This window comes from Chelonoidis abingdonii, chromosome 16, assembly GCF_003597395.2.
Source record: "Chelonoidis abingdonii isolate Lonesome George chromosome 16, CheloAbing_2.0, whole genome shotgun sequence".
In the NCBI taxonomy this organism is placed as follows: Eukaryota; Metazoa; Chordata; order Testudines; family Testudinidae; genus Chelonoidis; species Chelonoidis abingdonii.
In genome coordinates, this window is record NC_133784.1 from 19,173,442 (window position 1) to 19,188,692 (window position 15,251).

Genomic DNA, 15,251 nt, shown 5'->3' on the forward strand with positions numbered 1-15,251 from the left:
AAGCTGGTAATTAAGCTTAGAGGAATTTATGCTAGTACCTCATATTTGAACTCTAAGGTTCAGATTGAGGAATTATGCTATGACAGGGGGGCGACTGCAGGAACTATGGGATAGCTACGGGATAGCTACCCACAGTGCAACGCTCCGGAAATCAACACTAGTCTCGGTGCATGGACACATACCGCCGAATTAATGTGCTTAGTGAGGCCGCGTGGACTCGACTTTATACAATCTGTTTTACAAAACTGGTTTATGTAAAATTGGAATAATCCATAGTGTAGACATACCTGTAGTTTCATTTGGTGTTTGCTGCTCTTGTGATGCTCTTCGTACTGTCTGTAATGGGTTCTGATGTCACAGATGAAGCAGCTTTGTAGATAGGAGCAGTTAAGAGATCTCTCCTCCCTCCCCCAATCAAATAATAGAACTTATTAGCCCCAATCCCGGGTGCTAGGCTGAACCAGCATTGGTAAGAAGCTGTGTAGTTGTTTTGCATTGGTGATGGTTGTGTGTAGTTGGAGAAAGGGGGGTTTAACTGAGTGTGGATGTGTGCTGAGAGTATAGTTGTTCAGCTGCAAACTGGACAGGAAGTAGAAGTATTGTTGTGTCGCCAGGGTTCTCTAGCACTAGCTGACAGTTTGCATCTGGAAAAAAATCTTGAGTGCTCCTCATCAAAAACCAGAGCATGAAATGAAGAGAAAGCATGAGATTTTCTCCATGTGCCAGTATGTGTTGGGTGCAGGTTGTCTGTTCTCCACCTGGGGTGATACAGACAGCCTGGCCCAATAAGTGTCAAAGGAGAAGGTGACTTACCCCCAGCTATTCTAGAGCCAAACTCTTTGTCAGGTGCCAAGTCTTATCTCTGGATTTCTTGTGAGCGCCGATGCCCTGGGTATGTAAGACTGGGCTCTGTGTGAGTGTGATGAATGCCACTGGGAGTCCTCACTGCTCACTGGTTTCAGAGGCAGGTCCAAGTGGATATCTGGGACTTTCACCTTCCATTTCATTTTATCCTTTAAAATCCATATACCCAGCTGTATCGCAGCAGTGCTTGTTGTCCTGAAGGGCTCCAAGAGTCTGCCAAGACTGCTGTCTTCTCCCAAGGGGAAGCTCTAAAGGAATGCGCTAGAGTTGGACCAGGGACATGATAGTCCCATGTATTGTCCTGTTGTCCCGTTTCTCCTCCCCCCCGCATCCTGGGTTGTGCTCTCAGCTCTTGTCTGGCCACTGCCTGAGCGCTCAAAGTCAGCCCCAAACCTGCATTCTCCACATGGTGGCATGCTGTGCCCTCTCCCAAGCCAACAGCCTCCCCCATGGGGTGGGACGTTTCCTTGGAGAAAAGCCAGGTTCTGAGGAAGGACGGAGAGACCAACACAGGTACCAAATTTCTCTTGCCGTTGTTTGTGGTGTTTTCCCCTTTTGTTCCTTCTCGAGTGTCCATGCCAGCAAGGTGTCCTCTCCTGAGGCCCATCCAGCAGACAAGGATGTGGCTGGGTTGGAGCAGTTTGGCCAGCTGCCCCTTTCCCAACCCGTTGACTTTGCAGTGAGTCGAAGCAATTCCCATGTATGCTTATCTTGGGATCATTGTATTCTGTCGGTTCCACTTTGAGGAGCTGTCAAAGCTTTCCTGGGCCAGCTGCCTTGGCACTAACCATGTCAACAGTGCAGCGGAAGTGCCATGGCAGGGGCAAAGGCTGGTTCCCTCCTTTCATTTCCTTGGTGAAGCTCCAGCTCTGTAATTGAGCTGGTGATTTTGGGTTTTTTTGCCGTCCTACTTTGCTTACAAAACCCATTGGATTGGTATCCTGGGGCTTGCTTAGCCTCTTTCCCACTGTTGAATTTCCTAGTGTGTTTGGCATGTTAGTCATTGACTCCCTTGTCTCAACAGGGAACCCTTGTGATTGGTGGTAAAGAAGTGACCCTTGAGTACACGCCATGCCCAGAATTTTGGCGCTGCAAACGCGTAAGTACATGGCAATGGAGGATTTAGTTCATTTATTTTTCCCTTGCCCCCTTTCTTTCCGAGGGTAGTGAGGTGGAGTTAGATGCATGCTCAGTTGTGGAAGAACCCCTTGAGTGGTTCCAGCTCTGAAGTTCCTGCCTTTCCTATGTTTTCTCCCTGTGTATTTTAGGTAGTGCAGGAAAATTCTGATTCTCCAACATATGCTTAGGTTACTGTGCACCTACTATAAATAGTAAGTGGCTGCCCAGGCACCACCTCCTACTTCTGCTCATTATCAGCTCTCATTGTCATGCCTACAGCGAGTTCCTCCCCAGAGTCTGGCTCTGCTCTTGAGAAGTGCCATGGGAAAAATGGCACCTTCTCACTCCAGGGATCTGCTTACCTCCATGGCCAAAAGAACTTGTTGCTTCTCTTAGCAGAGCAGTCAACACAGCTCCAGCTGAGTGAGCTGGATTCGGCTCTGGTTCATGCATCACCAGATTGCTAAACTAAGTTCCATTGTTAAGGATAAATTCAACTTTCATTGACATTTGTGATGCTCCATTTAGTACATGGGATGGCGCAGATGTCAGAAGGTGATTTGATGATAATGGAATTATCCAGTTGTCACCAGAAGTGGAATCTTTGTTCCTGGTGTCCACACACCAGCCTGAGAGAGCCCAGTGTGACTCTCCAAGCAGTTTGCAAGGCTGTGAGAAAGGGAGGGAAAATCAAACTGGAATGTATGAATCCATAACTATGAAAACTAACAATGCCATGTTCAGAGAGATTTTTAGTGAGGAGGGTCTGCACCTTTTCCATTCCAGTTTCTTGCCTCCTCCCCTTTCTGGATTATCCTCCAGTCCAGTTGAGACCCACTCCCATTGAACAATCAGGGAAGAGCAAGGGGGTCAAAACCTGCTGACTCCTGTTTATGCCCCACCCCCAAATTGAGAGGCTTGGTATACAGTTAAAAGCTAGGTCGGCATAGCCGCTGCTGTCAGTGGTGTTATTCGCCGTCTGCCGCGCCGCCCCCCCGCACCCCCCCAGACCAACTGACAGAGCTATGCCAGAGTAGACAAAACTGTATTGATGGAAGAGGACTTCTGTTGACATAGCTAATGTCGTCCAGCAGAGGGTGTTCCTGCACTGCCAGGAACAGTATTTCTGGCGTTGGCTCCATGCTATAGATCAGTGGTCCCCAACCTTTTTGTGGCCAATAGCACATTCATGTTTTCAGAAGAGTGTGGCAGGCGCCAACAATTTTACAAAGCTTATTTTGTATTTGTACATTAAATAATACGAAAAACATCATATTTAATATTACATAATATATGAATCCATAAGATAAAAAAGGTAATTTTACATGTAAAAGGTATGAATTAAATTATTCGGCAATTGTTTTTCCACCTTACCATGTGAATTTGCTCTTTTTATCTACCTGTAAGAAAAATTAAGGCGTTTTTACAAAATATCATAAACAGTTTTCATCTTATTTATTTTAAAAATGTAAAATAATTTTTTGATTGGACAGTTTTTTCTGGAAAAATTTAGACTAGCTGTAGCAGAAAGTGAGGCTAGTAATATTTCAGTCCTATATATAAAATATTGTTGAACGGCTTGTTCAAATATATTTATTATTCTTACTTTAACATGGATAGCCATTTATGGTTAATTAAAAAATATTCTTTGTATTGTATCTGGATTTTGGTAAAAAACAAACAAATATGAGAAAAAGTTAAACACAAGTTAATCATATGTGCTCATCAGCACTTAATGGAAAATAGGTATAATTAATTCATGTGTTTTTTCTAATAAAGTCAGTGTGATTTTTGGCACTGCATTTCTTCAGCCAATTTTTCGTAGTTGGGAGAGTAGAATGATATTCCCGTTCGTAAGCAATCGTCAACATGGGCATCTGCAAGCCAAGATCTATATTTTGATTTTATGATGTTCATTGTTGAAAACAGAACTTCACATAGATACGTGGAACCAAAATAAGATTTTATTTTGTGTGCTACATTTTTTAAGGCAGGAAACTTTTTTCGGTCAACCAGATTCCAAAAGTTTTCATCTGTTGCACAGGATTTTAGAACAATATCATTTTGAAGGTCCAAAATCTCCAGTTCCATGTCTTCTGTTCTTACTTTAATAGACTCACAATTGATGTAGCCATTTCTGTTACCTCTATTTGGCCAGTAAAAGGATTCACAAGAAAGGCAACTACAGGCTCAATGATGGTGAACTGTTGAAATCTTTTCAAATTGTTTCAGAAGTGTTTGAATGTGGATAACAAATGGTGATGGGTTAAAATCACTGTCACATACCATTTTCTTCATACTTGGGAAATGTATGAGAGACTACATCCTCATATGTGACATCCACAAGACCAGTTTTACTTTGAATGATTTTACAGAACCTATCATTTGAGCCACATGTTTGTCTTTTCCCTGGAGCTCAAGATTTAAAATGTTCAATTTGTCAATGATGTCGGCAAGAAAAGCCAAGTCCATTAACCAGCCGAAGTCTTCTAGTTGCTCGAAGTTCTGATTTGTGGACTTCAGAAATTCTTTGATCTCTTCAATTAGGCTTAAAAGACGTGCAAGAATTTTACCTTTGCTCAGCCATCGTACTTCTGTGTGCAAGATAAGATCAGATTGTTTATCATCAACATCTTGCAACAGGGCCTTAAAGTCAGTGTTGCAAAGATTTCACTCAAATAGAATTAATTATTTTAATAACGAATTCATTACATGTTGAAAAGAAAGAACTTTGATGCACAAAGCTTCTTGGTGAATAATGCAATGATATGACAAAGTTCGGAAAGGATTCATTCTTCTAGAAGAGTGCAATAAATCCATTGGCGGTGCCCATCATTGCTAGTGCCCCATCAGTGGTGATCGCAGACAGCTTGTGTAGTGGCATACTAATTGATGTTGCATATGATTTGAATAAATTATAGATGTTCATCTTTTCATAGGTAATATTTTTAGTAACTCTTCTTTTACGGTGAAGTCACTAATTACCATCCTCACCGTAACTGCCAGCTCTGTCGACTCATCGAACTGCAGTGAAAACCAGTCACATATTTCCGAAGTCATCCTTTAGCTGAGTTTGCTTGTCGCTTGAAATTGCATGTATCCTCCTCGTAACTGTGTTGTCTGATAACTGCAAGTCTTGTATTGCCGACAGAATCTCACGCTTGTTTGGAAATCCTTGAAACAGGCAATCAGCACCAGTCAAAAATGCTTCCTTCAGCAGTTCACCATCTTGAAAGTGTTTTTTCTTCTTTGCGAGCAGATGAGCAATTTTAAAGGAAGCAATAGCAGCACTTTTAGACTTTACTACTTGTCTAGTGAAAACAGATTGCTGGGCAGACAGGTTTGATTTGAGTTGATTAATTTTCTTCTTTCTCAACTCAGATTTAAGTGAATGGCTAATGTCAAAAGAGCCGAGATTAGTTTGGAAATGGCGTTAGACATTGTTTTTTTGGCACTGCAACAGTACCACTGCACAATAAGCAAACACATTTCCCTTTATTTTCAAAAAAACAATAGGATTCTTCCCACTCTGTGTTAAAATAATACATATGTTGTCTTTTATTTGAACCACTCATTTTGGGGCAAAATGCTTAAAAATAAATAAATAAATTGCAAAGCACAAGAAAACAGCAGTATCAGTGCAGCGGAAGAATGCTCACAGGGCCGGCTCCAGGCACCAGTGGAGTAAGCACATGCCTGGGGAGGCACATGCTAAGGGGCGGCATTCCATTCATTCTTGGGGTGGCAGAGTCTGAGCGGGTGTGTGTTAGTTTTTTGTGCTTTGGCAGTTCGGGTGGTAGCAGTCCAAGCCACTTTTATTTATTTTATTTTTTTTGGCAGTTCTGGGCAGTGCCTGCCTGGGACAGAGAACACCAGTGTCTGCAGCCGGCAGGCATGGGGCCGCTTTTTCTCTCCCCGGCTAGGCACTACTTTTCACACTGTGTCACTAGACGAGCACACACAAATGCCCCCGCGGGCACCGTGTTGGGGACCACTGCTATAGATGTACCTTCACAGTAAAACTGCACTTTATTTTGGACGAGTTTTCACTTCCCTGCCTCAGGAATCAATTGAGAAAGGGGAAACTAACTGCACCTCTGGATTCTTTCAAAGTACAAGGTGGCTGGCAATCTAGGAGAGGTCTGGTCTGCAGAGTCTCTTTTTAATGTGCTAAGTGAGTTGGTCCTTGCTTCATTGGGTTTTGTTTTTTAGGAGGAGAGCCCAATCTTAGAAAAGCTGCCCAGGAGCCATGCATGCGACTCTAGCGATCAGACATGCAAATTAATAAAGATGGGACTTGTGGCTCCTCAGTCACTTGAAAATCCCTCTTGCTGTTCCCAGGGTGGAGTCCTGTGGGACTCCATTCCTCACTAGCTTCTACCCTTCATACGAGCTCTCTGCTGGTTAATGTCACCCATCTTGTCTCCTTCAGTCTCTTAGGGCTTTTTTAGACATACAGCACTGCAGCTGCACTGCGTCTGGTGAAGACACTGTATGTTGATGGGGAGAGCTTTCCCATCGGCATAATAAAACCACCTGCAGGAGAGGCGGTAGCTATGTTGGCAGGAGAAACTCTCCAGCTGCTATAGCACTGTCTACACCAGTGCTCAGGTCAATGTAACTTACCTCGCTCAGAAATGTGGATTATACCGAAATAATTTGTAATGTAGACAAGGTCTTTGTGTTACTCGCTCATGCAACTAACCTGGCTACATTCTCAAAGTGAAGCAGTGACTGTGACTTTTGGAACATGTTGACAGCTGTTGTGATAGCCTTTTAAATATGTCTCCCTCATGCTGCCTGTTTTTCACTGCAGTGTAAAGTGTGTACTGTGGGGTACAGATCTTCCTGCTCCTATTGCAAGCTTCCAAGAGATGGTGAGTATATTTTGTCACTCTGCCAAACTGGGTTTTATAGGTGTACATTAAAAGCCTTCATTTGCCCTAGGGAGTGAATGTCTCTGTTGACTGGTTCCTTTGTGCCATGCAGTGGGATGTCTAGGTACCGTATAAGAGAATTAGTAGTAGTACTGGAGGTAGGTATGCTGCCAGGCTGTTTGCTCTGCATGCGAAACAAGGCACAGGGCCACGCTGATCTGTAGTGGGAGGGAGTTCCACAGGACATTGCCCTTCATCCAGAACATCTTGCTGCCAGTACCTGGTAGTACCATCCTCTGATCCTTCAGTGTCATTTTTCTCCTTCATTCCTAACATTATGGGATGGGTGCTTAGAGAGAGCTGGTCCAGGCTACACATCGTAGACTGCCACAGGCATTAAAGATGAGGGCTAGGACCTTGAAATAGACACAGAATTAGATGGTACCCCGGTGTAGGGTATAGACTATGGGTGTGATGTGTTCCTATCTAGCTGATTGCTTAGGAGACGGGCAGCTGCATACTGCAGCAACTGGAGCTTTTGTCCGGCCTCACTGCAACAGCCCAGCCCAAGAAGGGGCTGTCAAAGATCTGGCTGGCTGCTATTGCTGAAGAGTCTGGGAATACCACGGAGTCCAATCAGCTCTGAGACTGTGCCACTGAAGTGACAGGAGTGCAGGCATCCCCAATAGTTTGTGGTCATGGACTCTGACAGTTCCCCCCATGTCACCTCTGTTTTACCAGGCTCTCCACCCAAGAACCTGCTTCTGTCAGACAGCCAGGCATTCACAGTGCAAGGTTTTGCACTGCTGCTTTTCTGCTAGCAGATTCAGAATGTCCTGTGCCTCTTGCAGAGCAAACCTATGTACCATGAGGAAACGGTGTGTGTTACAATCTCTGTCGATCCAAAGAACAAACTGCCATTGCCTATTAGCCTCCATGCTCTGTGCTCTGTTCAGAGCTCTTTATTCACTGCAGCCTCACCCTTAGAGAGATCCTGACTTCATTTCACTGTTGCTGTAACATGAGCGATGCACCATCAGTGTTCTGGAAGCAGAGCTCAAACTGCTGACCTTTTCAGCTCTGCCTTCTTGGCTAACTTAACCAAATGGCGATACAAACATTTGTATAGCAAGTTAAATGTTCAGGCCCTTCCAGATGCTGTGAATGTTCTAAGGCTGTGTGCCTCATTTTACTGGTCTGGTTAGCTGAAGGCCATGGGAATGCATGTGTTTTAAGGGTTAACCCTGTGTGACTAGTCTTTAAATGATAGAATGGATTACAAAAAGGACATATAGTCTTAAGCGGTAGGGTTGTCCCCTTCTCCAGTGGTTCTCAACCAGGAGTCTGGAGTGAGCAAATTTCAGGGGGTCCGCCAAGCAGCCCCAGTGTTAGACTTGCTGGGGCCCAGGGCAGAAAGCTGAAGTCCCACTGTATGGGGCTGAAGCCTGTGGCCCTGTGCCCTTCCACCTGGGACTGAAGCCAAAGCCTGAACAATGTAGCTTCCTGGGGGCCCTGTGGTATGGGTCTTCAGGCAATTGCACTGCTTGCTACCTCCTCATGCTGGTCCTGGCTTTTATATGCAGAAAACTAGTTGTGGCACAGGTAGGCCGTGGAATGGTTATAGCACTGGGGGCGAGAGAGAGCAAGGGGAGTTCAGAAAGAAAAAGGATGAGAACCCCTGCCCTTCTTTAAGCAGCTGTTGGGTGAACTCCTGTATGTTTTGTGGCTGGTGGCCTTGAAATAGTTCTTGTTATGCCTTTTTCTCGTAGGGAGCAGACCAGGGACAGAGCCCAAAAGTGGTTTGGAGGGAGAGGACGTGCACGCCGAGCAGGACTTCAGTAAGAAAATCACCATCACACAATCTGGGGTTGTGGATATGCTCTTTCAGAGAGGGAGAGGTGTCTATGGGCCCCATCTGTAGAAATGCATTGGAAAATTCTTATGCATAATTTATACACGCAGTTACTGCAGTTGGACATGTAATCTCTGTAATTTCTTGTGTGAATCATGCACAAAACCTTGATATGTAGCCAGCATTCTGAACCAAGCTTCATGCTGCAGTGTTGATATGAATGAATAAATGGTCTCTCACCTGTACTGTATATGTTTGTATCAAAAGAGGTTGGCTTAGCTTAAAACATGCCTGTGTGTAACTGTTATCAGTATTTGTGCTGAATATGTGGTTAATAGTCATCTGACAGATCAGTGTCTCTGGTGAGTTAGCATCAGGATAGCCTCCCTTGTTGGATGTTCCCTAGACATTGCACAGCTTTGGGAGTGTTCTGGACTGCGGTGTCCATTGGAGTCACCTAAGGACCCTCTCTTGGCACTGAATTTGTGGAGCAGCCACCCCTATTTCTACCTTTCCATGGCCTACCGCAAGTGCAGGGACCTTCCCTCTGCATCCTGGCTGTCCTCTGTATGACCTGGGATGGGAGACCAGGTGCTTCAACATCCCAGGGCTCTCCTTCCCCTCATTTAGGTAAAACTCCTCAGCTCATCTTCCTGGGGTATGTATTGCTCACTAGACTCCCACCAGTGGGCCTATGCAGAGGCTGCCTTGGAATAGAAGAAGGTATTTACCATGAATACGGGGGTTCTCTGCACATTCTCACTTTCCATCCCACCTCCGCCTCCTCCGAGTTCCCCTCTAAGAAAAGTCTTGGGTTTTAGTAGGAGGACTGAGGTGCCTGGATTTGCAGAGTGCACTTGTAACGTTTGGTGCAGTCTAGAGGGCTCTTAGAGCTTAGCAGTCCCAGGGGATGCATCCAGTAAGTCTAATATGCAGAGGTAATGCTATTGAATGGACTCTAAAGTTAAACCTAGGGGACGCCAACTCTAGTACCTCAGCCAACCTCAGCTGAGGCAGTGAGGCACAAATAAAGAGGTGATCTCTCAAGTATGGAGGTCCCAAACCATGTAGGAATTTATAGCTCAAAACACCTTAAACGCCACTGAGAAATCAGTAGCCAGCCAGTGCAAACCACAGAGTACTAGTGTCATGTGCCCCGGTGAGAAATTCTACTTACAAAGCGAGCTGCCATTTTCTGAATTACAGTGAAACCCTGCTATAACGCGATAATTGGGGTCCAAAAAAATTTGATCGCAATAAATGCAGGGTTGCGTTATAGCGAGGTTACAAAAATTTACCATTTCAAGCTGGTTGGTTTCAAGCCAGTCAATTTCTCTTGGGCAGAAAACGACTTGCATCTGCGAACTACCCATAATGATAACTGAAAGGGTGTAGCAATAATTAGTGACAGCACAAGCTAATCAACCTATTAAACGAGCCAGAACCAGCCTGAGAATAGCTGGGTGTGGACTTTGAAAACCGGAGTTTTGGGACCTGGCAGACTGGAGCTGGAGTGGCTCTCAAGAGATCTGTACAAAGGCGCTCAGCCGACTGCCCTCCAGCCGGAGAGCCAATTGCAGCGTTTTGACACTGAGAAGTTGCTGATATTCAGAGCAGAGTTTGTGCCACTGTTTCTGTAGCATGCCTCCCAGCTGTCAGCCTGCGCCAGCACCGGGGGTTCTCAGCCATGCAGTGAGAGAGGGAAACACTTGGAGAGAGTAGGGGAGATGTGCAAGGGGCAGAGGAAGACCGAGGAGCAGCTGGGGAGGAGAACGGCTCTTCTCACCAAAAGGGGAAACGGGGGCAGGGGGGAAAAGGCAGTGGGGGAGGCACATTTCTTTTTCTTTTTCTTTTTCTTCTTTTTTTTGCTTTGGCAGCACTCCGGCCACTTTTTTCTTTTTCTTTCTTTCTTTCTTTTTTTTTTGCTTGGGGCAGCCAGAGCCACCTTATGATCACGTTATATCTGAATTTACGTTATCACGAGGTACATTATAGCGGGGTTTCACTGTAGTTTGAATTTCCAGGTTAAGGTTCAGCCTCGTGAAGAGCGCATTACAGTAGTTTGATATTGAGATGACGAAAGCATTGATCATGGGAGCAAGAGCCACATCTGAAAGAAATCTTTACAGCTTCTTGGCTAGACACAGCTTGATAAAAGCCTTCCTTGTCACTGATGCTAAATGGTCTAGCAGCAGCTGGGGTCCATCCATAGCCCCAATTTTAACTTCAATCAACAGACACTGAGGATCCATCCTAAGTAAGGTGGCAGATATTCCCTTCACACGAGATGGTTGTTTTCCCCATCTTGCCAGCGTCACTTCAGGTTTGTCTAGACTGAGCTTCAGCCAGCTAGCCCACATCGACTGTCTTCAGTTCTGTTGATTTGTGAGGAGTTGATCCTCAGTGTTTGTTGCTGGGCCTTGCTAAGAGCCCCTTGTACACCCTGAACGGGACAGAGCCCTGTAGAACCATGCACAGCAGAAACCAGAGAGGGTCTCATAGAGGGGGACAAAACCCCTGAGGGACAGCCCCCTTGCTTCCTGCCAGGGTTTGCTGGCAAGTCAGCCACTCTTCACAGTCCCCAGTGTTGAAGGCAACGGACAGATCTGTCTGTACAGCAGTTGATGCTGCACGTAGGGCTGGCCCCAGACTGACACAAGTCAGAGATGTGAAGTGACCATGCACTCTGAGAGTTGTCTTCCACAGCCTTCCCATTAATGTTCGCCAAGAATATGAGATTTGATAGTTGACTGGGTTGTCAGCACCAAGAGTCTCTTTGGAGGAATGGCTGGTGGCACAAGATCCTCCTTTATTGAAGCTAAGACTCTGACCTTCCAAAGGAGGAGATGTAAGCAATCTCCATCAACTCTTCTGTGGCCTGGAAGGACATGGATCCAAAGCACAGTTATGTACTCTGTATCTCCAATCCCTCCAGTACTTCGGAGTGACACTGGCCTAAATCCAGGGACTGAAGATCATACTCTCTGGACATTACTCTGTATCCAGGGAACCAGACAGTTTATCCTTGTCCACTGTGAACTTGATTCTGCAACTCTTAACATGATCAGCCCAAATTCAGGAGATAGAGAATTCCGCAGGCCTCACACCACCCTGATATGGTTTGCACGGCATTCAGACTGGCTAACTGGCTAGTCTGGGTGATTTTGACATCTCTGGCTCATTTAATGTGTATCTTGGGTGCACTTGTCCCTGTGACACACATGAACAAAATGCAGTGTGGGAGGAGAGGAAGATGTGAGACCGTGATCTTATCAAGTAAGCAGTACAGGTGTTAGCAGTGAATATGGCCAGGGCCTGATGTGTCTCCTTTTGCTGCTGTCTGGGCAGCATTAGTAGCTGCTAGGATGGAGGAAAGGGTAGCAGCAGGAGGGGACATGATCCAGCCTAAGGGGGAGGGAAGGCAAGTCTGAAATATTCATTAGTACAAGAAATGTTAAAAGTCAAATCAAAAGAAGGGTTTTTGGATGGGGGGGTGGGGGTTCCTCATCTGGGATGGATAGCCACCTCATAAAATTCTTAATTAATCTCATTATATTGCCCATCGGTGCTGTAGTTACACATGTCCATTAATGTACAGCTGTTCTGGAACACCCAAGAGAATCAGTGGCCAATCACTAACACTTCCTGGCTACAGGTGTTCAAGAACAGACTAGATAAAAGGCTCTGGTGATTAGTGTAAGGGGTGGGCTTGATCCTGTGCCAGATCCGGGAAGTAGCCTCCAAACCCATTTGGGATTCCATTGTACAGGTAACAGCTGAACCTGAAAGTAGGCTTAGGCGAAAGGGAGGCCAAGTTATGAGCTCCTTGTTGGAGCAGGGATGTGATGACGTGAGCTTTGATTTCTTGTCTGTTGAAGTCCGGGAAGCTTTCGTGTTCCTGCTAAATGTTCAGAAACATGGCTAATGAAAGGACAGCAGAGTCTGTTTGCCAGCCCACTGCAGGCAGTTGGGAGAAAATACAAGGTTTATAGTGTATGCTAGAGGGGGATGCTGAAAATGGGTTCATTCCATTTCTTTTCTCCAGTAATGGAAGCCAAGCTTGAAAAACCTGAGCAAGAGCTATCAGGACATCCGAAGCCTCAGAAACAGGCTCCCCAACACGTGGCTTCTCCACAGCAAAGCCAGGCCCAGGAACCCGAGCCTCGGAAGAGAGAGGAAGGCAGAGAGCGATGGCCTTCGCAGGAGAAAAGATACCCTCCCTGGAAGGAGAGCCAGGAGCCTGCTGCCAGGAGGGAAACCGAACAGACCACACCTCAGGAGGGTGAGAGTAAAAGTAAGTTGAGTCTCAGGCTTTTAGAAAAAGAGCCAAAGTGCAGAGTACTTGAGTTTGGCTGTGGGTGGGCCGTCACTGACAGAGTGCAATGGCTTTTCCCTATGACACCTGTCTGAAGGATACTTCCTCAGTGTGAATTCAGTAAACTTCATGATCTGATGCAGGCAGGGATAGTTGAGGAGGGGTGAGGTGTCTCTGCCTGGATTGCTCAGGCACTGGTGGGTTTGGGGAGGGAGGCCCTGCTTGGGTTTCTCAGAGGGGATTTGGGGAAAGATAGTGGTCCCTGCCCAAACGGCCCTCAAGGAAATTAATTCAGGGCAAGCTGCCCCTACCCTATACCATTAATTTGTTGGTCTCAGCCCCGCCTCTGTGCTGTGCTCCAGATCTGCTGCCCCAAGGAGGTCCGTGCTGCTGGGGTAGCTCTGGGGCCGTGTTCCTCTCTCCCCCTCTGTTCTGAGGAGCACAGAGAGTGATTTGCCCCAGAAGCCTGGTTTGCTTAGGGAGGAGGTGGGAGCTCAGAGGCAGCCAGCTGGGCTGGTTCGTTTCTCACAGGGCCTGTGAAGAGCCTAGCAGGTCAGGGCCTGCTTTGCTTCCTGATCACCCCCCTCTGCACCCACCCTCTCCTCCTCTTTCTCCCAGGGACCCTCTGTAACGATGCAGTCTCTGGCAGGACCCAACTGAAAGTATCAATTTGGGACAAATTGATTAGAGCACGGCAGTCACAGCCCAAAGCTGGTTGTCTTTTATTACTAACGCACACCAAACCAGCCAAACAGAGAGGACTTCGGTCTCATCCCACTCTGTCTGGCTAACCAGAAGTCATACAAGCAATTCCCTCAGACATTCCAGTTTCCCAGTATCACAATCAGCAGCCACTTCTTATGGGGATGAATAGTTATGAAAACGAATACCCCAGTAAAAGAAAAAAAGTTCTCCCAATCCCAGAGGACCAAGCCCCAGACCCAGGTCAATATACCAGTCAGATCTTACCCACAAATCACACTGTTGCCAATCCTTTAGAATCTAAAATCTAAAGGTTTATTCATAAAAAAGAAATAAATATAGATGAGAGCTAAAATAGGTTAAATGGAATCAGTTATATACAGTAATGGCAAAGTTCTTGGTTCAGACTTGTAGCAGTGATGGAATAAACTGCAGGTTCAAATCAAGTCTCTGGAGTGCATCCACATCTTGGGTGGGTCATTCAGTCCTTTGTTCAGAGCTTCAGTGTAGCAAAGTTCCACCAGAGGTAAGAAGCAGGACTGAAGATAAGATGGAGGAGACGCAGCTACCTTTTATAGTCTCTTGCCATGCAGCCTGTGCTTCCTTTGTTCCAAAAACAAGCTACCCAGCACATGGCATGTAAAAACCCGAGAGTTCTGTTCAGAGATATGTCCCTGCATGCCTTCTCTCAGTGGGTCAGCTGTACAGCTGATGGTCCTTAATGGGCCATCAAGCAGGCTAGGCAGTACTTACGCCAAATTGTCTGGGGTGTCACCCAGAAGCATATCACAAGTTTGAAATACAGACAGTATAAAGCCAATACTTATAACTTTAAATACAAAAATGATCCATGCATACAGATGTCATAATCATAACCAGCAAATCATAACCTTTTCATGGCCACCCTACGTGACCTCCTTTGTACAAGATTTGGTGCCACTGTATGACCTTGGCTGCAACAATGATCTGTGTGGTCACAGTTCATGTCAATAACGTCAGACCCTCTCTCTGGTCCTTGGAGGGCAGAGAGGTGCACAGCTGCTGGGGGAGGGTTTCCTCTCCCATCACACACGATCCCAGGGGATGGAGCCTGCAGCAGAGGCAGCACAACTGTTACCAGCAGAACATGGTACAGGTGATGTCTTCATGGAGCAGGTTCTGTCCTGATGGCGAAGTGTCTGTGTCCTCAAACAGGGAGACTTCCTGCTAGTCATAGCCTAGTTCAGGTCTCCTCTTGGGGGTCCAGTGACTAGCTCAGACCTCAGCTCCTTCTGCCCTGGCCGCTTCTTGTCTGTCTTTGCCAGGGACTCACTGGCAGGAATTCAGGAGTGATTGCATTTGTGCATGATTCCAAAATCAGGAGGGGCAGACCCAGATTTCTACAGGGCCCGGAGATAGCAGGAGTGCAGACAATGGGAGGAGATTGGGTCTTAATCTGTGTAAAGCTACACCTGGGGGAGGAAGTGAGCAGCCGGCTGCGTAAGCAGCTGCATCAGAGGCATTCAGACAAGTTTGTTTTCAT

The 15,251-nt window shown here is 46.1% G+C and overlaps 1 protein-coding gene across 3 annotated transcripts in view; it reads left to right on the forward strand.

Annotated features, from left to right (window-relative positions):
- The window catches only part of RBM6 (RNA binding motif protein 6), a 152,565-nt gene that overhangs the window by 122,162 nt on the left and 15,152 nt on the right, over positions 1-15,251 (forward strand). For 2 of the 3 annotated variants that reach the window (XM_032781478.2, XM_032781479.2), the window contains exons 7-10: positions 1,889-1,963; positions 6,800-6,860; positions 8,630-8,698; positions 12,758-13,006. In XM_032781478.2, coding sequence (XP_032637369.1) covers positions 1,889-1,963; positions 6,800-6,860; positions 8,630-8,698; positions 12,758-13,006 — 454 coding nt within the window. The remainder of the gene's footprint in view (positions 1-1,888; positions 1,964-6,799; positions 6,861-8,629; positions 8,699-12,757; positions 13,007-15,251) is intronic. The other variant, XM_032781480.2, reaches the window with a different exon arrangement.